This window comes from Eleginops maclovinus, chromosome 16 (genome assembly GCF_036324505.1).
Source record: "Eleginops maclovinus isolate JMC-PN-2008 ecotype Puerto Natales chromosome 16, JC_Emac_rtc_rv5, whole genome shotgun sequence".
Classification (NCBI taxonomy): Eukaryota; Metazoa; Chordata; class Actinopteri; order Perciformes; family Eleginopidae; genus Eleginops; species Eleginops maclovinus.
In genome coordinates, this window is record NC_086364.1 from 12,878,392 (window position 1) to 12,903,304 (window position 24,913).

Below are 24,913 nucleotides of genomic sequence, written 5' to 3' on the forward strand. Positions count from 1 at the left end.
GTCCTTGTCACTGCCATAATTCTTCATCTTCCAACAGGAGGTTTCCTTCACTGGCTTTTCCCACTGCCGGCATCATCTGTCACCACAATCAAGGGGAAGGAAAACCATAATTACAGGACAGAGGTAACCATAACTCACCTCCTGGGGTTATCACTAATAGCAATGTTAGCCAGCAGCAACAACTGTCGGAATGACATTGTTCGACAATTACACACACTTACTGTAAAAAATACATCATAAAAGCTGATGTAGTCCACCTGTTGCCCAATGGTGCCAGGAACAAATATTTTATTTTAAGAGACACTATAACACAAGGTATACAAATAGAAAAGCTAATCATGTACACCAGATTTAACTATAAGTTATTACTGTTGTTAAATATAATATATGCAACTAACTGTACTGTACTTTCTGTTCTCTATCTATCAATTACACAAGCTTTCATTTGCAAGCAACATAAGTGTATCAGCATTACACACACAAATGACTCGCTAGTGCACCTGATTCATAATTACATGAATTACATGAATATTGTCAGGTGTCTGTTGTGAGCATGTTCATTAAACTATTGGCTGTAAGCTATCATCACACTTACATGCAAAAAAGCGCAAATAAAAGGCTGTATACGCACAACAGTGGTAAGACAGATGCCTGCACTGTGTTTAACATTTTCCTGGAATCAAACTGAGCAAACCTCTGAAGTGTTGTAAGTGTGACCTCAGTGCCTCAGGTTTTTTAATTCTCTGTGTTATTCAAGCTGTTTCCTGGGGAGGACTGTAATTAGGAGTGTGTATGTGATAGCACCACATTCGCTATCAGACACACACATCAGAGTGCATCAACAAATTTACTATACTAAGTCTTACATACTTACTCTTACACACACATTTATTTTATGCTGACATTGGACAATATTTCTTAAAAATTAAGAATTAAGGTAAATGGCAAGTATTCTGAATTTGGTCAATTGTAAATTGTCCTTAAAGCAATAATATGCAACTAAAGCTTGATAATGAATGGCAATTACAGATAAATAGCTTATCAAATTGCCTTTCATTTGTTTTATATTGGAAAAACACCACTGAAATTTGTATCGATGACTTCACACAATTTATGTATCACAACAAGGGAAGAGTAATACAGACAGTTACCAAACTTAGTATAATTCCTTTTTTCAACAATATTTATACAGTTTGCTAACGTTAGCTCCTTTAGTTTCCAGTCATATCAAACATCAGAAGACTCTAGCGACAAAACCCCTGAGAGTTAAAAAATTGTTTTTCAGTCTGTATCACAAACAGTCATACTGTATTCCACATACCAACGCATAATTTCATCACATAAACCCTTTGTCATTAGTGTCCACACACACACCAGCTCACCGACCTGTCACACAAGCGCTAACATTGTTTCCCTTTCGCTACTTTTTTTTTCAAATCCCACTCACAACTTAATTATCGTCTTTTACTTACAACGTTTCTCATAGAGACCAAGGTAGTCACATTTATTACAATATAGGGTAAAAAGGAAATGTGTGGCCTAAACAATCTCTTGAATACACACACTCGTGTAATTTCACACTTTTTAACTTATAGACCTACAGTTTAGTTGACAAAAACACAGAATTAACATACACAAGAATTCTGAAACACACAAGAAGATGCAGGCAGACACTGATCTAAAAGAAAATGAGATGTGTTTTCTCTCTCATGTTGCTTATGAGATCATCTCCTTGGAGCAACAGAGTGAGTGCAGGGTCAGTTGTATACATCTCACTTTATGAGATTCACTTGAGCAACATACTCTTGGTGTCGTAAGTGATGAATGGGCTGTTTTCATGATTCCCCGGCTAGTATTAACATGCGCTGAGTGTCATGTCACTATAACATTACCACTACATGTGAATGTGTGTGTTGAGGGGGACTCAGCTTGTTGACCTTGGAACCCAGGATCGTCCTCCCACTTCTCCACTGCAGTCGTCACTAACACCTCACAAGCCCAAACTATTGTTTTTATTCCCAGGATCTTGTTTTTGCATTCCAGTCTGCCCTCAGCAGCGTGCGGGTTATGGAACAAACATGAACACACACACACACACACACACACACACACACACACACACACACACACACACACACACACACACACACACACACACACACACACACACACACACTCTAGACATCTCTCATCCTTCAGCCTAAACAATATAAGCAAAGTGTATTTGTATCTCTATCACAACGTGTCTTGTCTTGGTTAAAGAGTAACTCAATCCTCATGATGCTGGTTTAAATCTTTAACTGTCAGTTGTATCTTTGTGTCTACAGAAACTATTTTAATGTGTTTACTTCTGGTTTACTTTACAGTTGACAGAGAGGGTCTGAAAACACTTTGTGCTCAACAAAGAGAAGCTGCAGGTAGCTAAGGTCACCCTACCCTTAAATGTGTGCTTGAAACTAAAGTAAACACACCACACATTGTGGCGCCACATCTTATCAGGTAACCTTTCCATTATATTATACTTTCACAACACCTCACCCTTACAAAGACAACAACATGACCTTTAAGATGGTAAATAAAGTGTTCTGCTCAATTTGATGTTGGCCATGACGGGCTATACACGGCTAGTAAGAAAAGATCAGCGAGATGCATGATTGTTTTCAACAAACCCAAAAATCTGATTAAAAAATATGTCTCCAAATGAACAGCTTAGGCCTTAGCAGTTGGGGAAATTGTTCTTTTACAAAGCTGACAGAAAATTGGATTCTTAGAAAAGTGTGTGTGGGCAAATTGATGCTGTTGCAGAGACATTTCTGGGAATTACTCTTTCAGGGAGGTATTTTCAACAGATGCATGTTTACACAGTGACTGACTCAAGTGTAAGTATGTTGTTTCGTTTTTCGCTCTACAGCTCATTAACAATTTATACAATCTTTAAAAATATAATTTCAAAAAAACTATGCGGCATCAGCTGACTGGTGAGTGGTGGAGTATAGAAGTGTCTTGATTTGCTAAGTGATTCTATCTTTATCAGATATAACAATGAAACAGTCCTCATCAGATAGTATGTACTTATCTGTACATACCATTATGTTCATTGCTGATAAACTAGGTATGCATTTACTGATGTGTATGTGAGGTTATGCACAAACATCGCACACCTACAGTAAACAAACACACTGGGCAATACTTGTGGCCCTCCACCTGTAGTTCCCATTTGTTTTTATACATCAGTTTTGAGGTTCATCTCTTTGCTAATTCTATGAGCCAGTGTCCCTTTATTGAAGCATCCTAATCCCTGAAGAAGACAGGGGAAGCATTAGATTTATCTAACCAGGAACATGCAAACTAATGTCTTTCTCAGCCTCATATCGGGACACAACGTACCCACTTGCACTCCTAATGGCTGCAGCTAGTGTATTCACCAAGTAATTACTATGGGAGATTCAGAATTATCCATAGCAGTTCAGGCTGGGGGAGCAAGCCTGAACATGAGCATACTAAAGAGCACATTCATCTTTTTTAATTCTATTAAGAATTGGACTACAGCTGGATAAGAGGCCAGAGTTCCAGAGACTAAGTTTGTAATGCCTTGGAGACCAACAGTGAAAAGCTCTTACTTAACAAAAAATCATTTGCAAGGAAATTTCTTTTTCTCCTCGCGATTGAATGAATTGGCAGCCTTAAGCTGCTCAGACTTGGTAGTAAATAGAGATAGGTTGAATTTTTTGAGGGCTGTGAAAAGAGGTTTACATCTCCATCAAAAGGACTATTTTATTTCTTTAAATATGGGCAGAGTTTCGCAAATGGAATTTGGCTGAGCTGCAAATGCCTTGCTGATGTTATCAATGCCAGACAAATAACATGTGTGATACAAATGTCCCTTCCACAGACATGAATAGATATTTCAGTGGGCTACGTGCCTTTCCCTGCACACTTTATCTGTATGTTGATTTGGATCAGCACTCACAAGCATCCGCCTTTGCTATTTTTGCACCTGTTTGATAGAATAAATAAATCATAATCTTATCAAGGAATTCCCCAAAGTTAAGTGTGAGGATGAGGGAGGAAGTGGGTTTCTCTCTCAGTGAAGTGTGTGGACAGTAATGACTTTCACCTGTTGAGATAAGAGTTCAAATGCCACAATTCTAAATGTCCACAGTGCTGGGCTACTGTTACTACTGTGTGCACAGTCATGGCAGAGTAAATAGTGAGGCCCTTTTGTGTGGACCTCAGTAATCTGAACATACAGAATGTGCCTCTAATTGTTGACCCTCATTCACTTCTATCAGGGCCAAAGGGTTTGTGAGGAGGACACCAGTCACAGTGTAAACGAGATGTCATGTTTGACAGGGTGTGTAAGCTCAGCTCAGTGGAGCAGTCTACCTCTCACTCACCTAAGTCACACACACCAAAACATGAAACAATAACAAGGAGCATGGGATACACAGATAGACAGGAACCTGTCACACAAGCACAGGCATATACGTTGCTCAGGAATGAAACGTGTCTCCTTGGTTACAGTATTATGAAGAAAACAGGCCTGAAAACCACAATCACATTCCTTCCCACTCTGACACCCCACGCCCATCACCCTCACTCTCCAATATCTACCGCCCCATCTGTTCTGCCAACTGCTCCATTGCTCCTACCCTTCATTACTGGATCAGTTTTCCTGCTCGTCTGTCCCCCTTACCTCAGCGTTATGCACAAACCCATTACTGAAGCTCTATCTCTTTCTCTCAGCCCCCACTGTCTGATCTGGGCTGCTTTTTATTCTTCCCCCTAAGCCTGGAAGTGGATTGAAGGGATAAAAAGAAATGAAAGAAAACGCCTCAGACGCCCCAACGTGTATCTGGCTAAGCATCTCCATGGTAGCATGACCCTCTGAAACAGCCCATCATGCTCCACTGCACTCAAAAAGGACTGAGAGCGGGGAAGGGGCAAAGTGAAGAAGGATGTGAAGGAGAGAGAGGGAGAGAAGAGGGATCGAGAAAGGGCGACACATGAAAGAAGATAGGGAAGCAGTGGAGTGGAGTGTTCCAAACAAAACAACTGTTCACTGTTTATGTTTTGTTTCAGCCCAGATTTCTTTACCTCCTCACAGAATCTGATTTTCTGTTTAAAAAATGATGTCTGTATTGCTGACTGACTTTTAAATGGCTAACTTCACCTTCTCTAGTGCATGTAAGTAGCCATCCAAGATGACATGTATACTGGGAAAATGACATTAAGTGTGTCTCTGCTGGGCTTTATTTTTAATTTTGCTTAAACTAAAATGAACATAGGACAGAAGAAGTAAAATACATTCAACATTCATTTTATTGGTTTGGTCTTTTTTGAGTACAGTGGTTATTTCTGCCTTTCTGGCATTCACAGACAAAACAAACAATAATAACTGGGAACACAAAAATATAGCTTTCTGATAATATCTGTGGCTCAGTCTAGTATAGTTACAACAGATACAATAGTAACTCTCTGTACCTGATTGACACAAATGTAAATACATACACTTAATAAACATGTAAAACTGTCCATAACTGGAACTAATACTTTCGAAATTCTGTGTGGTTTATAAAAGGACATAGCTATTTACATTCAGTTTGAATAATTATCATTTAAAGAAAAACAAACAAATATAGTGTATGAGTCTGACATTAACAAAAAATAAACACTGATTATTCAAACATGTGATAAAATATATAATATGGATTATAATTAGAAGGTTCCATTATGTACGTTCAAGTGCTATTAATAAAGATCCACAGGAGGGCGGCTGAGGTTGCAGCCATGTCGGCTCTCCTGTCAGAGTGGCATAAATCAAGGTGCAGCTCAGAGATTGGAGTCCAGGGGCAAAGATCAAAGGTTACAAAATTTCAGTCAAAACCTGACCCTCTGAGACACAGCCAAAGTGGTTAGTACAGAGAAGTAGTAGTGGTGGGAAGGGTACGTTATTGGGTCAGAATCCTCTGTATTTCTACCTTGGTTACACAAAGAGGAAAGATATTGTTGTATCAAAGCTCAAATACTTTTTGAGGGGCATCATCAGAAGGTAAAGATGGTTAAAAGTTTAAGCCAGAGCTTGTTCCTTATCACTTGGTACAGAGCTATTTTCACATCTGAGGTCTAACAGTCTCAGTTCACTGCTGTTGGGTGATGTGTTTCAAGAGAAGAAACCAAAGGAGGCTGGCGTTTTTTCTCCCCTCTCACCCAGGACCAAAGAGTGACCAGGTCTGCTTTCAAAGCTTACAAACTGCACTGACTAAAAAAAACTATTAACATTAGCAGCTTCTAAAAGTTCTCCTAAAAATAGGCTTTTTTTCATATATAAAAAAATAACTGTAATATTACTATGCAGTTCTTTTCACTGGACGGGTTTGACTTACAGTCAAATGTGCTTTTTGTGTTTCACGTGTGAGTGTGTGATAGATTACTGTGTGAATGTATGTGTATCAGTATGCCATTTGTTAGATTGTACTCTTTAATCACATCCTTCTCTTAGAATGATTCCCTTTCCTTAAAAATGTTTCCCTATCTAACATTTTCCCTGTCTTTCTGAAGTTCGTCTTATCTTCTGACCCTTGGAATGGTTGCATGTGCCTGCTAACAGACAGTTTGCTGGCTGGACAGTGGACTCTCCAGGGACATGCTTGTGGGAGACAGGTCTGTATGGGTGCAGGGCTTAAACATGGAGGAGATGTAGAAGGCCTGCAGGCAGAGACACAAACATGTCAGAAAATATACACAGACCACACACGCTGTCAATCATTCACTGTTTATAAACACCATGAGGGATCAGAGTGAGGAAAATGCAGCTATTGTTTAAGCTAACTCAGTCAACAGAGAACCGAGAGAAACAAATCCTGTGAAGACGGAGATAACTGTTATTCTGGACTATTTAGACAACAGAGATTTTGGACATACCACCCAGTATGCAGTGAGCCCTCCTTGGATGAAGCCTGTGAGGACATCAGTAGGATGGTGACGGTAGTCAGAGATGCGGCTGAGGCCTGTGTAGACGGCGATCATCACTAACAGGAACTGTACTAGCGGGCGCAACAGGCGAGCCCCTCGCCACGACAACCGCGCCTGCAGGTAGAACTGCAAAAAGAAGATAAATAATGTTATTATATAGTAACTGACTTTATGATTGCTACAGAAAAGTGAATACATGTGTGCAGGTGCTTGTGTGATAATGCATGCCCTACAAACATAAGCATATAAAATAATCAAATAATTCATCACAGACAAAACCTTTGTGTCCAACATGGACATCCACTCAATGAGCTACCCAGAGGGGAGAGAGGAGCTTGGCACAAGTCCATTAACACTGTCGAAACCCAATTTCCTCCTTTTGTTCATCCTCATCTCCTGCCTCCAGTACAGAATGGATGTTTGTGTCTGTAAAAATGGGGTCACAGGGCGAGCATGATGCAGACGCAAGGCTAGCTTTTAAAGGAGGTCTGTCTGGACCCGTCAACCACTGGGGAGAACGTGGCCTACATTCCAGCGGTGAGGCCAACGCTCAGCCGGTCCTTCCCTCTCTCCTATCCCGACTGAATGCAGGTGTCACTGTTACCTCCTTAAACACTAGCAGCTGGTTGCGGTGCGGGTGGCGTGTAGCTACAGGTTTGACACAATGTCCAGGTTGTCTGCAGTCTGCTTGCAGCACAATTGCATGCAAGGCTGTGAGTTTGTGCACAACGAAATGAGGGGTGGAGAGGAGAGGAATAGGGGTAACACACACGAGACCCTTTTTCTCACACCACTTCTTCTTTTCAGTACTTTACTTTTTTATTCCTCTTATTCACTCTCCCCCTACTCATCAATGTGAGTCTCTTTCTTATCAGAGAGGAGCTGCTTTTCAGTTCGAATTCTTTAGTGCACAAGTGCAAATAGGGGAGGCAGTGATTTTCTTTACTCTTCTGTTTGAATTATGCAAAGCAGCATCCTCACTTCATTCCATCCATTTTATCTATACACATTAAGATATTTAACTCTTTAAAACTATAATTGAAGGGTTACTGGGGGGGAATAGTTTGGGAATGTGGACATTTTATGTTTAATAATGTGCTTTTGTCTCCCTCTAACTGTCGTTTTTCTCCCACAATGCACCCATGACTACTGGGCAGTGCAGTGTGAGAGAAAGAGAAAGATGAAGAGATTGGACGGGGGGGTTTTTAGGGTGTCTCTTGCTGAAAGAAGCCTGTCGATCTCTCAGCAGGCATATTCAGCCCTCCACCCCCCCTCTAAATTAGACCCACAACAAGGCCTCCTCTGTATACGTAGCCTCTTCATCTATTCATGTTCCCCATGGAAAAACATTCTCCCTCATTCTCTAACTCCCCCTCAGTACCCTCCCTCCCTGTCTCTCTGTCTTCCCAGCTCTTTCAGCTTGGAGCAGGATGCCTTTGGAGAATTGCTGCTCTAAGTTCTCCTCCCTCCCAATCAGGAAGTGTGAATGTATTTAACGGCACATGAGTTGGTGTGTTTTTGTGCATGTTTAATAAGCTTATCTAGTTAAAAGTTGCACAGTGTTCTGGGCTTCAAGGGATTGTTGTTTTCTCTAATAACTGAAATGAAACTAAGAGTTTTAATTCCCCTACATTGTAAACACAGCACCAAATACTGTTATCACACATCACAAACTCAGGTGAATGTGAAGGTCAAATCCCAGATATGTTTATGGCAATGTCTATGTTAAAGCTGATGGGACTTACTGCCAAGTAGAGCATGGTGTACATTGCGAAGGAGGCATGGCCGGAAAAAAAAGACTTCCTGTAAGAGAAGATCAATAAAAGAAGCCGAAAGGTTACACATTAACTCCATGAGTAAACTTATTTTACACCCCACCCTTAGTAAATAAAGCAAATCATTTTACCTTGCTTCCTCCACCATTTTGGGATTAAGCTGTCTGCAATAGTCCTCTGACACATAGCTGCCTGGAGAGCAGTTGATGGACGCATAGGTAATGTTACAGACAGACAGGAAGTTAGGTCGCAGGCGTCCCACACTTAGCTTGGCCATGTTAGTGAGAGACTGACCCACACAGCACCCAAACAGGAAGCTTCCCAGCTCCTTGTACAGGCATGACACATAGCAGTTTCTTACAAAAGCCCGTGAGTACACACCTCGGAAACGCACGCGGTAGCATTCACCCAGTGCAATCTGAGAAGGAAATAAGACAAGAGAAAAGTGTTAACATACAGACATACAGTACTGATGTACAAATAACTAAACAGTAAAAGTATAGATGATTTTAAAACAAAGATACTCCATTCCACCATATTAAAGTGAAGATTACATTAACTCACTGTGCGAATAGAGAACTGAAAGAATAAGACCTAAAACCTATTATGAGTTTTTCTACTTCTTGTTCCGACTGCTAACATTTTCTTTGAATATACACTATATTTTTTCTGAATTAATTACTGTGGTTAACACTTGATTAAGAGATTTTCACGATTTGTTCTATGACATAAAAGTAAATACCCTACTTGTGAAATTTGAAGCTTTTGCATGTCAAAAAGTGGTTGCTAATAAGTGGCTAAATGCTGCAAAGGTTGTCTGGGCCATTAAATGTAATCACGCTGAAAACTCATACACTCATTTACTCATCTGCTAAGTGGTGGGCATGTGAAGTCATGCAAAAGTGGGTTGTTTATAGCCTAATGTTAAAGTCTTACTTCTGTTGATTACATTTATGCTACAGAAATGTTATGTGGTGTTCATTTTTTAGATTATCTGTCTGAACAAAATGTGCAAAAGTACAATAAACTTTGTTTCACACAGAGCTTCATTTTTGCAATAATTCAAAATCCAATAGAAAAATCCCGTGGGGCTTTGTTGCGGGAACAGCAGGGACTTGTCTGCAGCTTTCTGTACTGTACTTAAAGGTTATTACTTTCTTACCGTTAGGCCAGTGATGGCTATACCACCAGCAATGAGCAGGCTGTCAGGAATGGCCTCTCTCTCCACGTAGGGATAGGTGATGCTGGAGTCTCCACAGAAGAAGCCTCGCTTGTACGGAGTCACTGCCTTCAACTCACACGCAAAGAATGGGATGGAGGCTGGTGACAGGTGGGAGACAAAGGGAGAGGGAGGACAAAAGATGGCTTGATGAATGTCTGTGAGCATGTGGTCGCAACAATGAACACCGAGATAGAAAGCTACATAGATAGTTGGTACAGTCTCCTGTCTCACAGGGGCATGAGGAACGCAGCTTTAAAGAACATCAGTCATCTGGTGACATGATTTCCCCATTCCTGGGGGATGAAGCATTCCACACATAGATGCTTCCATCAGAGGAGCAGAGAGAAGGAGAGATGACAGACAGACGAGCAGATGGGCATGACAGTAGAGAATTAAGTAAAGAAGAAGATGAGAAGGCGTGTAACACAGAAAATATCAGTGTGACAATAGGGGATAATAAACCCACAGTAGGAACAGGAAGGTGTTTTATTTAACAAGGACTCTTTGTTCCAGGGGAAAGTTTTGTTCGGTCCGCCTAATCTGACATTTGAGTTTGTGCTATTTAAGTGTTGACTATGTGTCCTTGCTGGTCACTCATTATAAGAACACTTTATAAAACTGGGTCAAGGTCTGGCAAGCTTAAGCAAACAAACGTGACAATATAATGGGGAAGGTTAAATGAGTGAAAGTTGTGCAACGTTTCAATCATGACAAAAACTGAGAAGGTATGTTTGAATCTCTATACACAGGAGTCGAGCTACACAGCTTTTTATTCTGGGTTGTACTTAAAACGTATAACCACTAGTCCTGTACAAGCCTGCTCCATTTCTCTGTCCCGTATCCCATGTCCCCTCGTCACCCCATGGAATGCAGCGATAACATGGGACTAATGATTAACCTCTGTGCCTCTTCCTGTCATCCCAGGCCTGCTGGTTAGCTGGAAAACACCCAGGCCAAAACATAGCTCCTGCCAGGGAATCTCTCAGACTACGTGACTGTGTACAGCACACTGTAAGCACTCAAAATCAGGCAAAAGGAAAAACATGCAATACACACTCAGACAATGGCACGCAAACATGTATTGAACATGATGAATCTAAAAAGGATTAACTTGCAGGGAAAGGTAACCATGCTTATAGTTCACATCGACTTGTTTCAGTTCACTTGTTCAGTTTTTTGCTATCACAACCCCCCAGTCATGCCTCTGATTCAGCCTCACTGAACTGATAAAGCATAGGAGACTAATCTATAGGGGAGAGGCTATCAGCACTAAAACACACGAGGATGCAACTCTTAACAGCTTTGTGACGACAGCTGATTAAGACTGTTATGCCGAAGTCAAAAGTGTGCCAGTGACCTCTGAAGTCAAAGTCATGTTGCCCCAGCAGTAAGACAAAGCACAGATAAAAGCCAGCTCACTTCCATTTAAACTAAGAGGCGCCTTTTTAAGAAAGGGAGGGAGGGAAACGCGTTGCAGGCAGATAGCAGAGGCTGTGACGCCAACAAAGAGAAAGAGAGTGATAGGAAACACCTCTCATCTGACCCTGATCTTTCATTCAGTCGCCACGTCAACAGGCGTCTCCTTGCACACACCTAAGTGCTGTAAATCTACCTCAAGATGAAACACACACATCTACGGATCACATACATGTGCTATCTGTTTTTTAGACGTAGCATCTGCTGTTATCTAGTACTGGTATTTGTAGTTGATTTTGAAGTTCTGGTATTGTCTGGTCAGAATACCTGCCTTTATAGCGAATGGTGGTTGATTTTTGTAAAAAGATTGGATTATTAATTTGAGTTTCATTAACTGTAATTTATCTAAATAACCCTGCTATTTCTTATGTCAAAAAATGTCCTTATGTTGAATTTTGTAGACAATGCGTTTCGACCATAGTAAGGACTGGTGTTGTTTTAGACAACAAGTGTTCTTGATGTTACATTTTTTCAGGAAGACTAATAATATGATAAATGGCCCAACATTTTTTCTTAGTAGTTTATATTAGCTAGAGTAGGATCTTTGGAGTATTAGATAAACATTTTTCCTTGTTAATTAAAAAAATGTATGTCGTGAATGTGGATTTCCTTTCTGCCACCCGCATACACACACCTCTTTTAATCTCCTAATTGTAATCCTTTTATCGGTGTGTGTCATAACTTGGTGGAGATCTGCAGAGATATGGTCTGGTTCACCTCCGGTTCATATTGAGTGGGTGTTTTTGTTCATTGTCTTATGGTGCAATACCCTCCTTATCATATAATTATGTTTTTAATGAAAAAATACATCCAACACACAGTTGACAGTTACATTGTGCTGACTCTTTGTGTGCATGTGTTTGTGAGTATGATGAATAAGAATGTAAAATCAGTTTGTATTGTAATATATATATCATTCTACTTTAAATATTTCAAGTAATACTTCAATGAACTTTGTTTTGTTTTTTTATCCTAATGCCGCAGCATAAATTACAGCATTGACATGTGTTTGGCCAAACTAAACTGCTTTAGATGTAACAGATACATTTTGAAGCAAATATTAACAGTATTCTCTGTGTCTTCATTAGATTCCACAACAGACAGTCCACTTTTAATAATCAATATTTTGCAGCTCTGGCAGAGAGGTAATGGACAGATTCTCCATTAAAGACCACACACTCTGCGGTTACAGTAAGAACATTGACTTTTTAATGGATCATTCTCAATGTATATGGAGGTCTAATGGGACCCATGAAGTGCTGACCTAAGACCTATGCTTGTGTTGTTTTCCCAATTCTGCGTATGTGTTATGGACAGCCACAGCACTAATGGCTGTGAACCAAAGATCATTCCACTGCAGTAAATCTGTTGGCAAAGCTTGTGAATAAAATCAATCCACTAAAGTTACCACACCAATCATCAGTGCTGTACAATAAATACAAATCAAAGCAGGGGTCAAAGTAGAAACCATGTGCAAAGCTATTTGGTATCTTCACAATCCTATTCAAATTACAAGCTCCTGTGTAACAGTCAACCTCTATGCTTTACAACTACATTAAAACAGTTTTCACAACAAGACATGAAAACACTCCAGAGACCCTCACATCATCTGTCAAGCAGCTGTGAGCAAACCTCTGCACCTGGCCAAGACATGCTCCAAAGAGAGCCAGCCGGAGAGGGCCTGTTAGGGGACCCAAAAGGAGGCGGAGGAGTGGGTCTGCTCACACAGCCAAGCCAAAATGTGCTGCTCGCTGTGCCTGACACTCAAAGCAGGAATGCTTTCAAATAGTCAAAAGGGCCAGAAAGAAAGAAGGGGGGAAAGAAGAGAAGGAGGGAGGGAGGAGAAGGGAAGGAATGAGAGCAGAGGGGATATGTGCCTCGTTCTGAGAAACTCTTCTGGTTCTAATTTACACATCTATGACCACAGCCCAGAATGAGCTCACTCTGAGAGGAGAACAACAACAACCAAAAGCGTGAATAGAAAAAGTAGAAAACGTTATTAAGACAGAGTGCCAAAAAAACAGGGCAGACGACCTGTTTTTTATATGGACAGGCTTTACGTCGACATCGTCATGCGTCAAATTTAACTGAGCTAAGATAAGTTGCCAGGCGGCTAGAAAAAATGACTAAATGGGGGTGAGGGTGATAATACTGGGGTGAGAAAAAACTGCAGAGATGGAGCCAAAGGAGATGTGGCAAGGGTTTCTCCTCAGAGGACAACAGACGGAGGCGATTAGTGGTGGTTCTGGAATGTGGGGGTCAGAGATCTGGGCTCTGTTGGGACCCGCTCTGTAAACACGACCCCACGTCAACCAGAAGAATATCCCCAACACACAAACAGACTCAACACACTTACATAAAAACCACACTGGGATGCAAAAAACAAACCCACATCCACATAGACTAACAAATAACCAAACAAACCCACCAAAACCCCAAAAAAATCCAAACTAACCAAATAAACCACGCATGAGCCATTCGATCCTAAAGACATGCACTGAGGCAAACCGCCTATTCACTATCACATCGTATCGGACACAGCCCGTGCATCCTCATAGATTAGCTTGACACTTAGCCTAAAGCTATATCTGAGCCACAGTAATGACCTTCCGCCTCATCACACTCAATAACGTTGGTCAGTGCAGGCCTCTTTCTACATTTGCCCTCTGACTAACTATAAGGACAGGCAATTAGTGAGCGACCTGTCAACACAGGTCCATTTGGCCGGCAGTTTCGGACTAGGCTGGGCCTGGGCTGCAGTCCAGTTCTCTACAGCACCCTTCACTGTGGTCCACCCTTACTGGGCCCCTCACTAGCTTTTATGTGCCAATGTTTCCCATCTAAAGTTTAAGCTGCTTGTTTGCCTCCAAGTCAACCTTGTGAACTGAACCCTTAAGTGTCGTAATTTAAATCTTTGCTAGCATATTTCCCGGGTAACGACATTACAACAGGCAGTGTGACAGCCTGCTTAACATGCTCATAAATAGTGAGCTCCAGTTGGGATTGGTGGGCTTGTGCAATTATTTACGCTATAATGACTTTAACTGCACAAAGCTGTCTCCTTGAGCGAGCCTTGATCTGTTCTTTCATCTAATCACTTCTCTGTTTGAGTCAGGTACTTTGAGGGCAATGCCAAGTCTTTTATGTATCATCTGATATAAAAACTTTGTTTGAGGAGGCAGTTCAAGAAGAGATTGTATGCTCTATCACACAGGCTCAAGCTCACAAAATAGAGAGTCACACAAAGACGGTTGTAGTCAGGCAGGTAACACGTAAACAGGAGGTGAAGTCATCCACACCAAGGCTGTGATTATGATTGGCAACCATAAACTGCCACAGACCCAATGCAAGTACTTTGCTTGTATGTGAGAGCCCCTAAATTGTGTTTATTCCTGTTCATCCTTGGTGGCCCAATCGAGGTAGTGGATAGCAGGGATAAGGGTGAGTGGTTAGCCCCTGCACTGACACACACCTTTTTTCTTTTTTCAGACCTAGGTGGATTGAGAGAGTGTTTGGTCTACCCTGATCGGAGCACAAAGACACTAATCAGTGCCAAACAAAGAGAGACTGAGAAACCACAACAGTCTTTATCTTTCCTAACCATCTGCTATCATACGCATCTCCTTCGGTTTTACTCTGCGCAACTTCTTTATTTCAATACTCACTACTTCATTTATCATAATAAATTTGTGTAAACTAAAACGTTTCTTGTTAGCAAAGTACTTCAACTGCTCCCAACTGCTTCATGTCTCATCAATGCACCAGGAGAGCTCTTTCCCCTTTCACTGTTACTGTTACAGCTGGCCAGTGGAGACATGCTTCCCACAGCTGCTTGTGTTCTCTCCTCACTTCACTGACCTGCTTCCTGGAGTCTGGCTCTGGAGTTCAGGGCAATAGTGGGATTGACTGACTGACTGTCTGACTGTATGACTGAATGACTGAATGACTGAATGACTGACTGACTGTCTGTCTGTCTGTCTGTCTGTCTGTCTGTCTGTCTGTCTGTCTGTCTGTCTGTCTGTCTGTCTGTCTGTCTGTCTGTCTGTCTGTCTGTCTGTCTGTCTGTCTGTCTGTCTGTCTGTCTGTCTGAATCAAAAGGAAAAAAGGACCCTCTACTCTGGTATGTACCTTGGAAAACCTTAAAGGGGATTTGTTGGTGTAAAGGTAAGGGAGACGAGGGCTGGCAGTCTGCAATGTTAGAACAACACAAGGTTTTAATTGAGACTGCAGAGGAGGTATTTGGCATGGAGCAGACTGATTGTGGTTGTACTAAATGTGTGGCAAGAGTTGAGGCCTGTCGGGCTGCCTTGTCAGGGTGTTTTGGTTTGCAGGGGAACATGCAGTTGGAACAACTTCAGAAGGGAGTTTGAGAGGATGAATAAGGGAAGGCTCCAGCAGGTGAGATTTGACACAATGATAAAATGGTCCCGATTATGGGAAACAATGCCATGGCGCCGAGGGGGGAGCTGTCTATGTCTCCTTATGGGGTAGAGTTTAGACAGAAGAGGACAAGTCTGTATTCAGATTCAGGTACATACCTCGATCGTAAGCCTCTCCAAACCCATTCTAGCTAATGAGCACTGAACATTAGCGTTCTATACACATCTTTGTTGAGTCGTTACGGCTAATGCCTATGGACCACCCTGGGCACTTATGGAAACAATCATAGAGGAGAATTTGAAGCAGACTCATTAAAAGTACATTTGAAGCTATTTGCTGTCCATCCTATAAAGACATAAACAGACAGCTGTTGATAAGATCCCTCAGGCGCCCCAGGGTCTGACCTCCGACCCCTACTGTAGATCCTCAAGCCCTTCCACGCCTCACTTTACTCTCCAACCTCGGGGCGGTACATTCATTCAGGCTCTTACTTGCTCCTGAGCCTTCAGGCATCTTAGACATTTCTGTGGTCTGAACTAGCTCTGGTGTGCTAATGAGTGAAGGAGTGAGGAAGACCTATTGACAGCAACGTAAATGTGCCCAAAAAGTATTTTCAAGGAAGGGTGCAGCTAATGGATTCCTGAAACTCTGCAGTGCTGTCAAATGGGAAGCAGATGCATTAATACACTAACAACAGAGTAAGTGAAATCACTTCTTCCACTCACTACTGATTTTACTGAGACATTTTTAATTGCCCTCCATCTGTCCGCCGCGGAGCGACGCCAGCGTGCTCCATAACTTCAGTGCGTGTTTGACCACGGCCTAAATTGTGCAGCAAAACAGGACCGGCAAATTTGTCAACAAACGGCACGCACATGGCCGCTGTAGTAGAATATCAGCTTAGCAGCTACGATGATGCATACAAACAAACTCCCACACCCACACTATAACTCAAAAGTACGAACACAAATAACATAGATACAATTTAATAATCCTGGCCCAATACACACACCGACATGCTGTGACGTGTTGGCCTATTGCTGTCTCACTCACTTGGTAGCTTTCTCTGCCAAAAGAAAAGAACCAGGAATCATAAACCTGCCCCCCGCCCAAAACACACATGCAGACGTAAAACACACAGACTCACTTCTTTGCTTACACACCTTTAGTTTCAAAATAGAGAAAAAAGAAAGGAAAGAGAAGCAGGCGAAAGCAGAGATAAGCTGGAGAGGGAGACATTTAAAATTCAGATCACTCAGGTAGATACCAGCCTCTCGTCCTGGCAAGCTTCTTCACGTCTAGAAAAACAACACACACACACTTATACACAACAGCACTCAACTCATTCCAGCTTTCTCTTTCTATATTATCCAAGAACTCCTTTTTTTAACTAAAGAACAAAAGCTTTAACTTGTTTTATATAGAAAATCTATGCACTCTATCAACCACAAGTTTCTCTTTCGTATTATTATCATTATTGTAACCCTTACTGTAATTAACCTCTACAAGAAGGTTAGCCCTTGTGACAAGCATTACGTTCCTCTAAAGCTGTATACGCTAATAATGGGGTTTCAAGTGCCACTTCCAATCATTTCCCAATTACTCTTAAGAGAGGCAATAACTGGCTTTATTGGGGTGTTGACAGAGTAAAGACCACCTGTGCAGAAGGGAAACTGCAGTGCAGGCTGGGAGGCCTGTCCCTGCATGCTCTGCAGATATGACAAACAGCCGACACCTCCTGGCCTCTGGGTGGCTGGACACTAGATCTTAGAAACAGCCACGGGGCGCAGATTCAGCTCCGTCTCGGTCAAACCCCTACAGTCCGATCAGGAATGCGTTCACGCACACTACAAGCAAACACTTGCAGTCTGCAGCTTTCATGGAACAAACTGACAGTGAGCTGAACCAGAACAAACCATCTCTGTGCAGCATCCATCAAGTACGTGTCAGAACGGCGCCATAATCATCACTGCGTTATTACTGAAGCACAACAATGTTTGGCAAGCCTCGTGCTGAGTAAAAGCGTGATCAGGTAACCTGAGCCAAAGCCTCAGCCAATTTTCTCAATACCCAAGCATTCCAACAGCAGACAGATTAAAGTGTATTCATAATGCCTCTAACTTTATGCCACTAAAATACATGTTGAGTAAGTACTGAAACACCGGAAAATGCTGTGAAAACTTCCGATGACTCTGGAATCCCTCTTCAGATGATAACATAATGAGGATGGGATGCTTCAGGGTACATTCCACAGTTACAGTGAATGAGCCCCTTCAACAGGATGAATAATGCAGGCGGGTCGACCGTCTGAGGGAATCTGATGATGGCATTTTTAAGGGAAAATTGGGTTAGTCAGAGATAAAAGGGTTTAGCTAAATGAATGGTTCAATTCATCTCCACTAAGTGAAGGCATTCACTGCTATAGGGCCACAGATGAGTCAAGGTCAGGCTTATACCAATAACTGAGGAGATGGTTAACAGACAGAGACAGGACGGATGAAGGCAGACAGTAAGAAATCTCTAAGACATCTAATAGATAATAATATCCCAAAGTAGTAAGAATAGCATTAACAATACATTATATTGTTAAATAGTAGGCTCTCCTTTCATTACACAGGGAATAATTCACCACATGCGATGATTAACAGGAAGCTTGCAGCTATTGATCTGAGATAAATGTGACTGTAAAACTGTAAAGCACTGTTTTGTTTTGTGTTCATTCTTGCCGCAAACCAATCCTCACCTAATCATGTTTTATTAATTGTAAATTGACTATGAAATCCAATCTTCCAAATTAAACTGGTGCTTTATTGATTGTTACATCCATAGCAAGAAGTTGAGCTCCTTTAAACAACATTTCAGTAACAAGACTGACTCTCTAAGTCCTCTCAGCTGTGACCATTAGGCTCAGAATGACTGACTGAGTCAGAGTCAGTGTGGTAATTTGGTCAGAGTGGGAATAAGAATGGGCAAGTACACGCAATTCTGTGATAAAGCAAGTGGCAAGTGCGTGTGTAAGGAGAACTGAGATAGACCATTTCCTCTGTCGTGCTGACTGATGCTAGCCACTTCCTAAACACACATCAACGCTGCAGAGAAGTGTGCAGAGTTAACGGTTAATAGCATACCTGCAGGGGTTAAGAATAACACGCCAATGAAACTGACTGCCTCCAATGTCGTTTTGTCTTCTGGCTTACTTCCTATGATTTAACTGCCAACAAGGCTGAGACCTGTCAGTCTGCCTGGACGGGTTCCACCTCTCTCGTGCTTATTGTCGATCCGATTACTACAAACACAACACTTTTTTTTAATTTAACACTCGCACAACACTGATGCTCCCTTTGCTGATATAGTCATGTGAGATGATGTCATGCAACTCCTGAAGTTATAAAATCTCACTCTTTACTGAACATCACAAATGAGTACAGCAGGTACCTCATGTTGACTTTCAGAGGACTTTAGATACTTCCCCAGTAGACTGAACAGAGGAGGAACGTAATCAAGTATGTCTTTTACTCAAGTCTTGTAAAAGTCCAATACAATTTTAAAGTACTGGCATTTCACTGGAGTAGAAAACATGAAAACTCCTACAATGTGATGCAGTTCTGAAATGTAACTTTTTACCATACACAAACAACAGAGCACGAAAAAACATACATAGCAATTCAAATAATACAAATGTGTATTTCCAAAAGATATAAGCATGTTAATGCTAATAAAACATCATGTGGGTTTGCCACATTTATGTCACAAAAAAATCTCAATTTAAATGAACTGTGAGGGCACAGATATATTAAATCCGAATCAAAACATGATCAAATTTGACCAAATGTTCATACAGAGGACGTTTATTATGGATATTGCTGATTAAGATGACTTTTTAATGTGATTTTTAAAAAGTAAAAATAGAAAAACATTTGTAAGCTTGTTGTTTTCCTTTATGAGTATAAAGCAATTTGTGTTTTTATACAAAATAACTATAAAGTCATCATGTTGTAAAAGAAATTAGTCTTCAGTTTTAACATTTTCACGGTAAACGTGACATGTAAAACAAGAAAACAAAACACAAACAGAAGATGATTGACCTCATGAGGAAAAATCATTATTTGTCACAATTAGCTTTTTTAATCCATTGTCAGGTGGAATCTATAAGTAATTTCAAAGTTATTAAAGTCTTAGAGAAAAACTAATTTTGACCACTCCTTTATTATGGTTATGTCATTGGCCTCCGAGTTTTAGTCCACATGTTGTTAGTGATGTTTTTCTCCTTGTGAAAACTGGTGGTTGAGTTGTTATTATTATAAGCCTTACTTCCATCTGTGCGCTGTACATTACGTGTCTGACATTCAGTGAAGCTGCTGGGGGGTGGCTAGAGCTCAGCAAACAGAGGTAATTTTCGGCACGAGAACACAGGCATGTTTTTATCCCAATTCCCACGTTCTTCTCCCGGGAACTTTTGAGTTACCATGGGAACAGATTAATTCCCGGGACAACTGTGCTGCTGCCAGCTGCCCCCCCTCCAGCCCCCACTTGCACCGAGGGGAAAGAGCTGAAAGTTTTCAGCCCGTTTGAACAGTTTCCATTTGACTTCTGGAAAAATGCTTTGCAGCTTCGTTAACTTTTTCAAATCCCCATGCAATGGGTTTTTCCTCCTCAAAGCCAACTTCGTTTAACATCCTTATAACCTGTGAAAAAGATTTGCAAAGCTCGTGTTGACACATCAATCAACAGACAAGAGCTCTGTGTGTTATATAAAAATATTCAATATTAATATTGAATATTTTTTTATTTGTGGCAAATTCAAAGCTTTAAAAGGACAAGTGATAAAGGGTTATTGACATACAATTACTGCAGTTGTTCAACAACAACAACAACAACAACAACAACAACAACAACAACCTGTTTGTCTAAGGTTCAAAACATTAATTTATAAATAAGTAATTACACATATGCTTACCAACAAAAAGGCATATTACATCCAAACAGACAAGCATCCTCCTCTTGGTGCAAAGCGAGCTTTCCTCCTCAGGTTGGGAGAGGAAATGCTTCCCCCCGCCGTTCTCCTTTCCGTCCCCGGCCCCTGCACTGTCCGCTAACCGCAGCTGGAGCTCCGCGTCGCGGGGTAGCGTGTTGCCGTGCGTACCGGGGGAATTGAACTTCTGCATGTCTAATTCTAAAAACAGTTAATGACAACTTGTTTAAAAGAAGCTGCAATGGGTTCGTTTAGGTGTATCTCGCTGGAGTGAGATTGTAATTCCCAAACTTTTCAGTCCGTCCGCAGTTGGTGCATTAAATCCATGTCAACGAAAGTTTGACAGCAGCACCCTGGTTCAACCAACCGACTGCTAGTTGAGGTAACGTTAGTTACCAAAAAGCGAAAGTGCATAGAAAACTAAGATGGAGGCTAATTGGAAATACAAACGAACACAAATCGAGTACAGTTCACCTCAGTTACACCTCTCAACAAACTTCTTCTGAGTGGGAGCGTGTTACGTCCCGAACAGGGCAGCGTTCACATGTGTGCAGACAATCAATGAATGAAAACCAAGCATCCGGTTCAGACTTTCAAAACAAAACGGCCTCTTGATGAATGTTCCTCTCTGCCATTGGTCGACTGACTGTGAAGTGTCATTTTTGGTTGAAAATCGTATCGTTTCCGGTGTGATTCAGTTTGACTTGATGCAGTCCTCGGTAAAAGCCAACATAATCAATGTGTAACTGTGATGAGGCTGGCGCTCTTAGCAGGTTCGATCCAGCTGACCTACAGCTCTGTAATGCCTGCCCCTCTTCACGAGATGTCCTATGTCCTATTAATCTGTCTTTCACATGAGAGGACACATCCCTATACAGCTTCTGACCTTTGTCCGGATCATAAACGCAGATATTAGGAGATTTGTTTTCGTTTGCACAAACCCTGCTGAAAATAAACACCACCAGCTTTTTTTAATAAGCTCAATTGCTGATATCGATAACCTATAACAGAGACTAACAATGAATGTGGCCTTCGTACTGTAGGACACATATTATGCGGCTTTCAATATAGTTTAGTTCGAAAGAAAAAGGTTTTTTGGAATTGGCAAGTAGTTTTTAACGAAATGAATGATTATTCATCGCACCATGTAAGGTTGCCTATCAATTCGATATGCATTTTCCACAATATTGACTGCTTTTTGATTATCTGCCAATGCACTAGAGACCATGGATCTGCAACAGGCGGTCCTCGACCACTAGGGGGTTCTCAAGTTACTGCATTTTTAAAGGGGACATTTCTTTAAAAATAAAGATATATCTGAAAAAACATTACAGGGATTTGTACTCAGCATATTATTATCAAAAACTAAGCTAACAACCATTTCCATATAAAATCACTAGGCCTTCTGCATCAATGTTTAACATTAAAACAGAATGTATAAACATATAAATTGTCAATAATTATTCTTTTTCAGAGCTTAGTATTGTTTGCACCATAAAGAGGTAAGTTTATATGGCATGTTTAATGCAGGTCCATTTCAAACTCAACTTTATACATATGTATGTAGTACGAGTAACTGCTTTTCTTACAGCCTATGTAGGAAATAGGTCAGATGTTTTATGAAAACCCCTGCACTAGACAGATGTAGCCCATAGAAAGACAAAACAAAAACTGAAGGGAGGTACGTCCTCTATAGATTTTTAACCAGTTTGCTATTCGTTTGAGTCACACAGTACATAGGCCCAAAAATCATGGATTCTTCATAGAAAAAAAAAGATTAATACAAAAATTAAATAAACACCACAATCCCACATGAATAGGTGTGTAGCTGATTAATACTACTTGGAAGCTTTTGAAAAATACCTTTATTTTCTGTTAAAATATGTTAAATGAATGAATTGCATGAACAGAATGAAGTGTACTACATCACAGCAGTTACGTTTAATCTTTTAACAATAATTTCAGAATCAAAATCAGAAACAGGTTTATTGCCAAGTAGGTTAACACAAGGAATTTTCCTTGGTGTATATGGTGCATACATATACAGCAAGGCACATTCTTAGTAATTTCTACTGGTATTTTATTGTCAGCAGAGAAGGTTTTAAAAAGATATGGTGTCCTGCCACCTGGTGTAAAGACAGAAGCACCGCTGCTTTGGCTTTGCAATGTTTTTCTTCATTCAGAAACTGTGAACACTATAACTTCTGTTGTTTGTCACATGAATTAGGGCTGAAAATACCAATAATTTTCATCGTCAATTATTAAATTTGTTGTAACTTGTTGTTAATAGTTGATAATATGGGAGAAGACTCTGTTTTCTCAGAGTTCCTGTTATATTTGAAACTGTGTTTTTTATTTAAACCAAAGAGAAAAAAAACTGAAAATAGATTTAGTTTTCTGCCACTGTGAGAATAATTGGTCCAAAATGAAATGTCTAATACATTGAAAAGGACATGTGCTATTAGAGTGAAAATGAATGTATAATTATTCTAACAAATGTACAAGCTTTGATGCCTCACTTGTCATGTAAACACAAGTCTATTCTTTCCTTGATGAAACTTGTTGCCAATGTTAATGTGAAGCAAATGAATCACCATATCACCCAACTGGTATAGCTCTCACTTTCTAAACCAATGGTTGTTTTTGAATATTGATATATTCACTCAACCCCAAATCAGAAAAAGATAGTCACAAATGGAAAATAAAAAGAGGGAGGGGTGTATGAAAGGTCATTTTCATTTACTGCAGGTTTTTTTTTTAAACATTTTTCACTGAATGTGTATTCCACTCCCCATTGCAGTTCTTGGAAACACATACTAATGTTATTTCCAAAGGTGAGATATGGGGTGTTCCATAATAAATGATATTATGTTTTTTAAATCATTTTTAATGAAAAGACATAAAATCATCGTTGTTATAAACATGTCTTCACCACAGCTGCTTCTCTACCTGTGACTTGGGGAATCCCTCACTGATGCAGTAATAAATGAAACATTGAAACAGTTTTCCATGTGGTAGGATAATACCTTTTTGCATTTAGAGTGATAAAGCATAGCTTAGTGTAATTATTCTTATTTCCCTAGCATCTTCTGTTCTATCTCTCCATGCATTATTGTTTAACGTCCACTAGATGGCTGTAAACCCACTTTTAGAGGCTGGTAAATCAGAGGAAGTTATTAAACTGTATCAACAGTAGTTAATGAAATATTGTTTTGAAATGGCTGAAATCACAGTGGTTCCTCCTCTACGAATTTCAATTAAAGCTGAGGATTTTAACATATGGTGTAGTTATAAGTATTAAATATCTCCATCATGTTGGTCATCAAAGGCCGAGAAAAACTCACTACATTTCAAATGTGCACAACTTTATACTGCTGACTCTAAAAAATGCAATTCCTCTTTCGCTTTTCCCAATCCTCTTCATGTGATTTGTTTGGTTTTACTAAATCAAAGTACAATCATACTTCTCCACAGTGTACATAAAGGCCTCGATCTACAGGGAAGTAAAATCGGTAACAAGTCTGAGCATGTTGGTTGGTAGTTGGTGGGTAACTTGACCATCTCCAGTCATAAAGTAAATGCATTCTGTCCTCCTACACAGTCTGATGATGACACATACCTGTTTGTCTGCCATGAAACTTTCCCCAAGTAGAGTACAAACACAAAAAGTGAAACCAGGTGAACTGACCTCAAGCAGAATTCAAAAGTTGGTGGTAATTTTCAAAGCGCAAACAGTGAACAACAGATGACGTTCTTTTCCACCTATTTGATTTTGACATTTGCTTGGTATTATCAACTACATATTGTGAATTGTAAATATATGAGAGCTTTTACATAGTAATGTGGTCCCAGGGTTGCATTACATATAGATTCTGAAAAGTTATTTCTAATACATTTCAACATAGTTTATTTTTGTGTACTTTACAATTATTATATCTCCAGTTCCTGCTCTAATAACACTTTTCCTAATTAATCAATGGAAAACAATGAACTGAGAAATAAATGAAATCACGCTTTACTGTTTGAAATCTTCAACAATTTAATGTTAAAAAATGTGATTCTTCTTTTATTGTTTATTTTCTGATCCCCCTTCCTCCCATTCTGCATATTATC

General features: G+C 40.4%; 1 protein-coding gene across 1 annotated transcript; it reads right to left on the reverse strand.

Annotated features, from left to right (window-relative positions):
- Nucleotides 1–5,304: 5,304 nt before the first annotated feature.
- Nucleotides 5,305–21,587, reverse strand: ppap2d (phosphatidic acid phosphatase type 2D). Its single transcript, XM_063903108.1, has 6 exons — nt 20,786–21,587; nt 9,913–10,070; nt 8,882–9,168; nt 8,721–8,778; nt 6,925–7,101; nt 5,305–6,708 (listed from the first exon to the last, which is right to left on the reverse strand). Exons 1-6 carry the CDS (start codon nt 20,991–20,993, stop codon nt 6,604–6,606), a joined length of 993 nt encoding a protein of 330 aa, XP_063759178.1. The 5' UTR covers nt 20,994–21,587; the 3' UTR covers nt 5,305–6,603.
- Nucleotides 21,588–24,913: the final 3,326 nt, after the last annotated feature.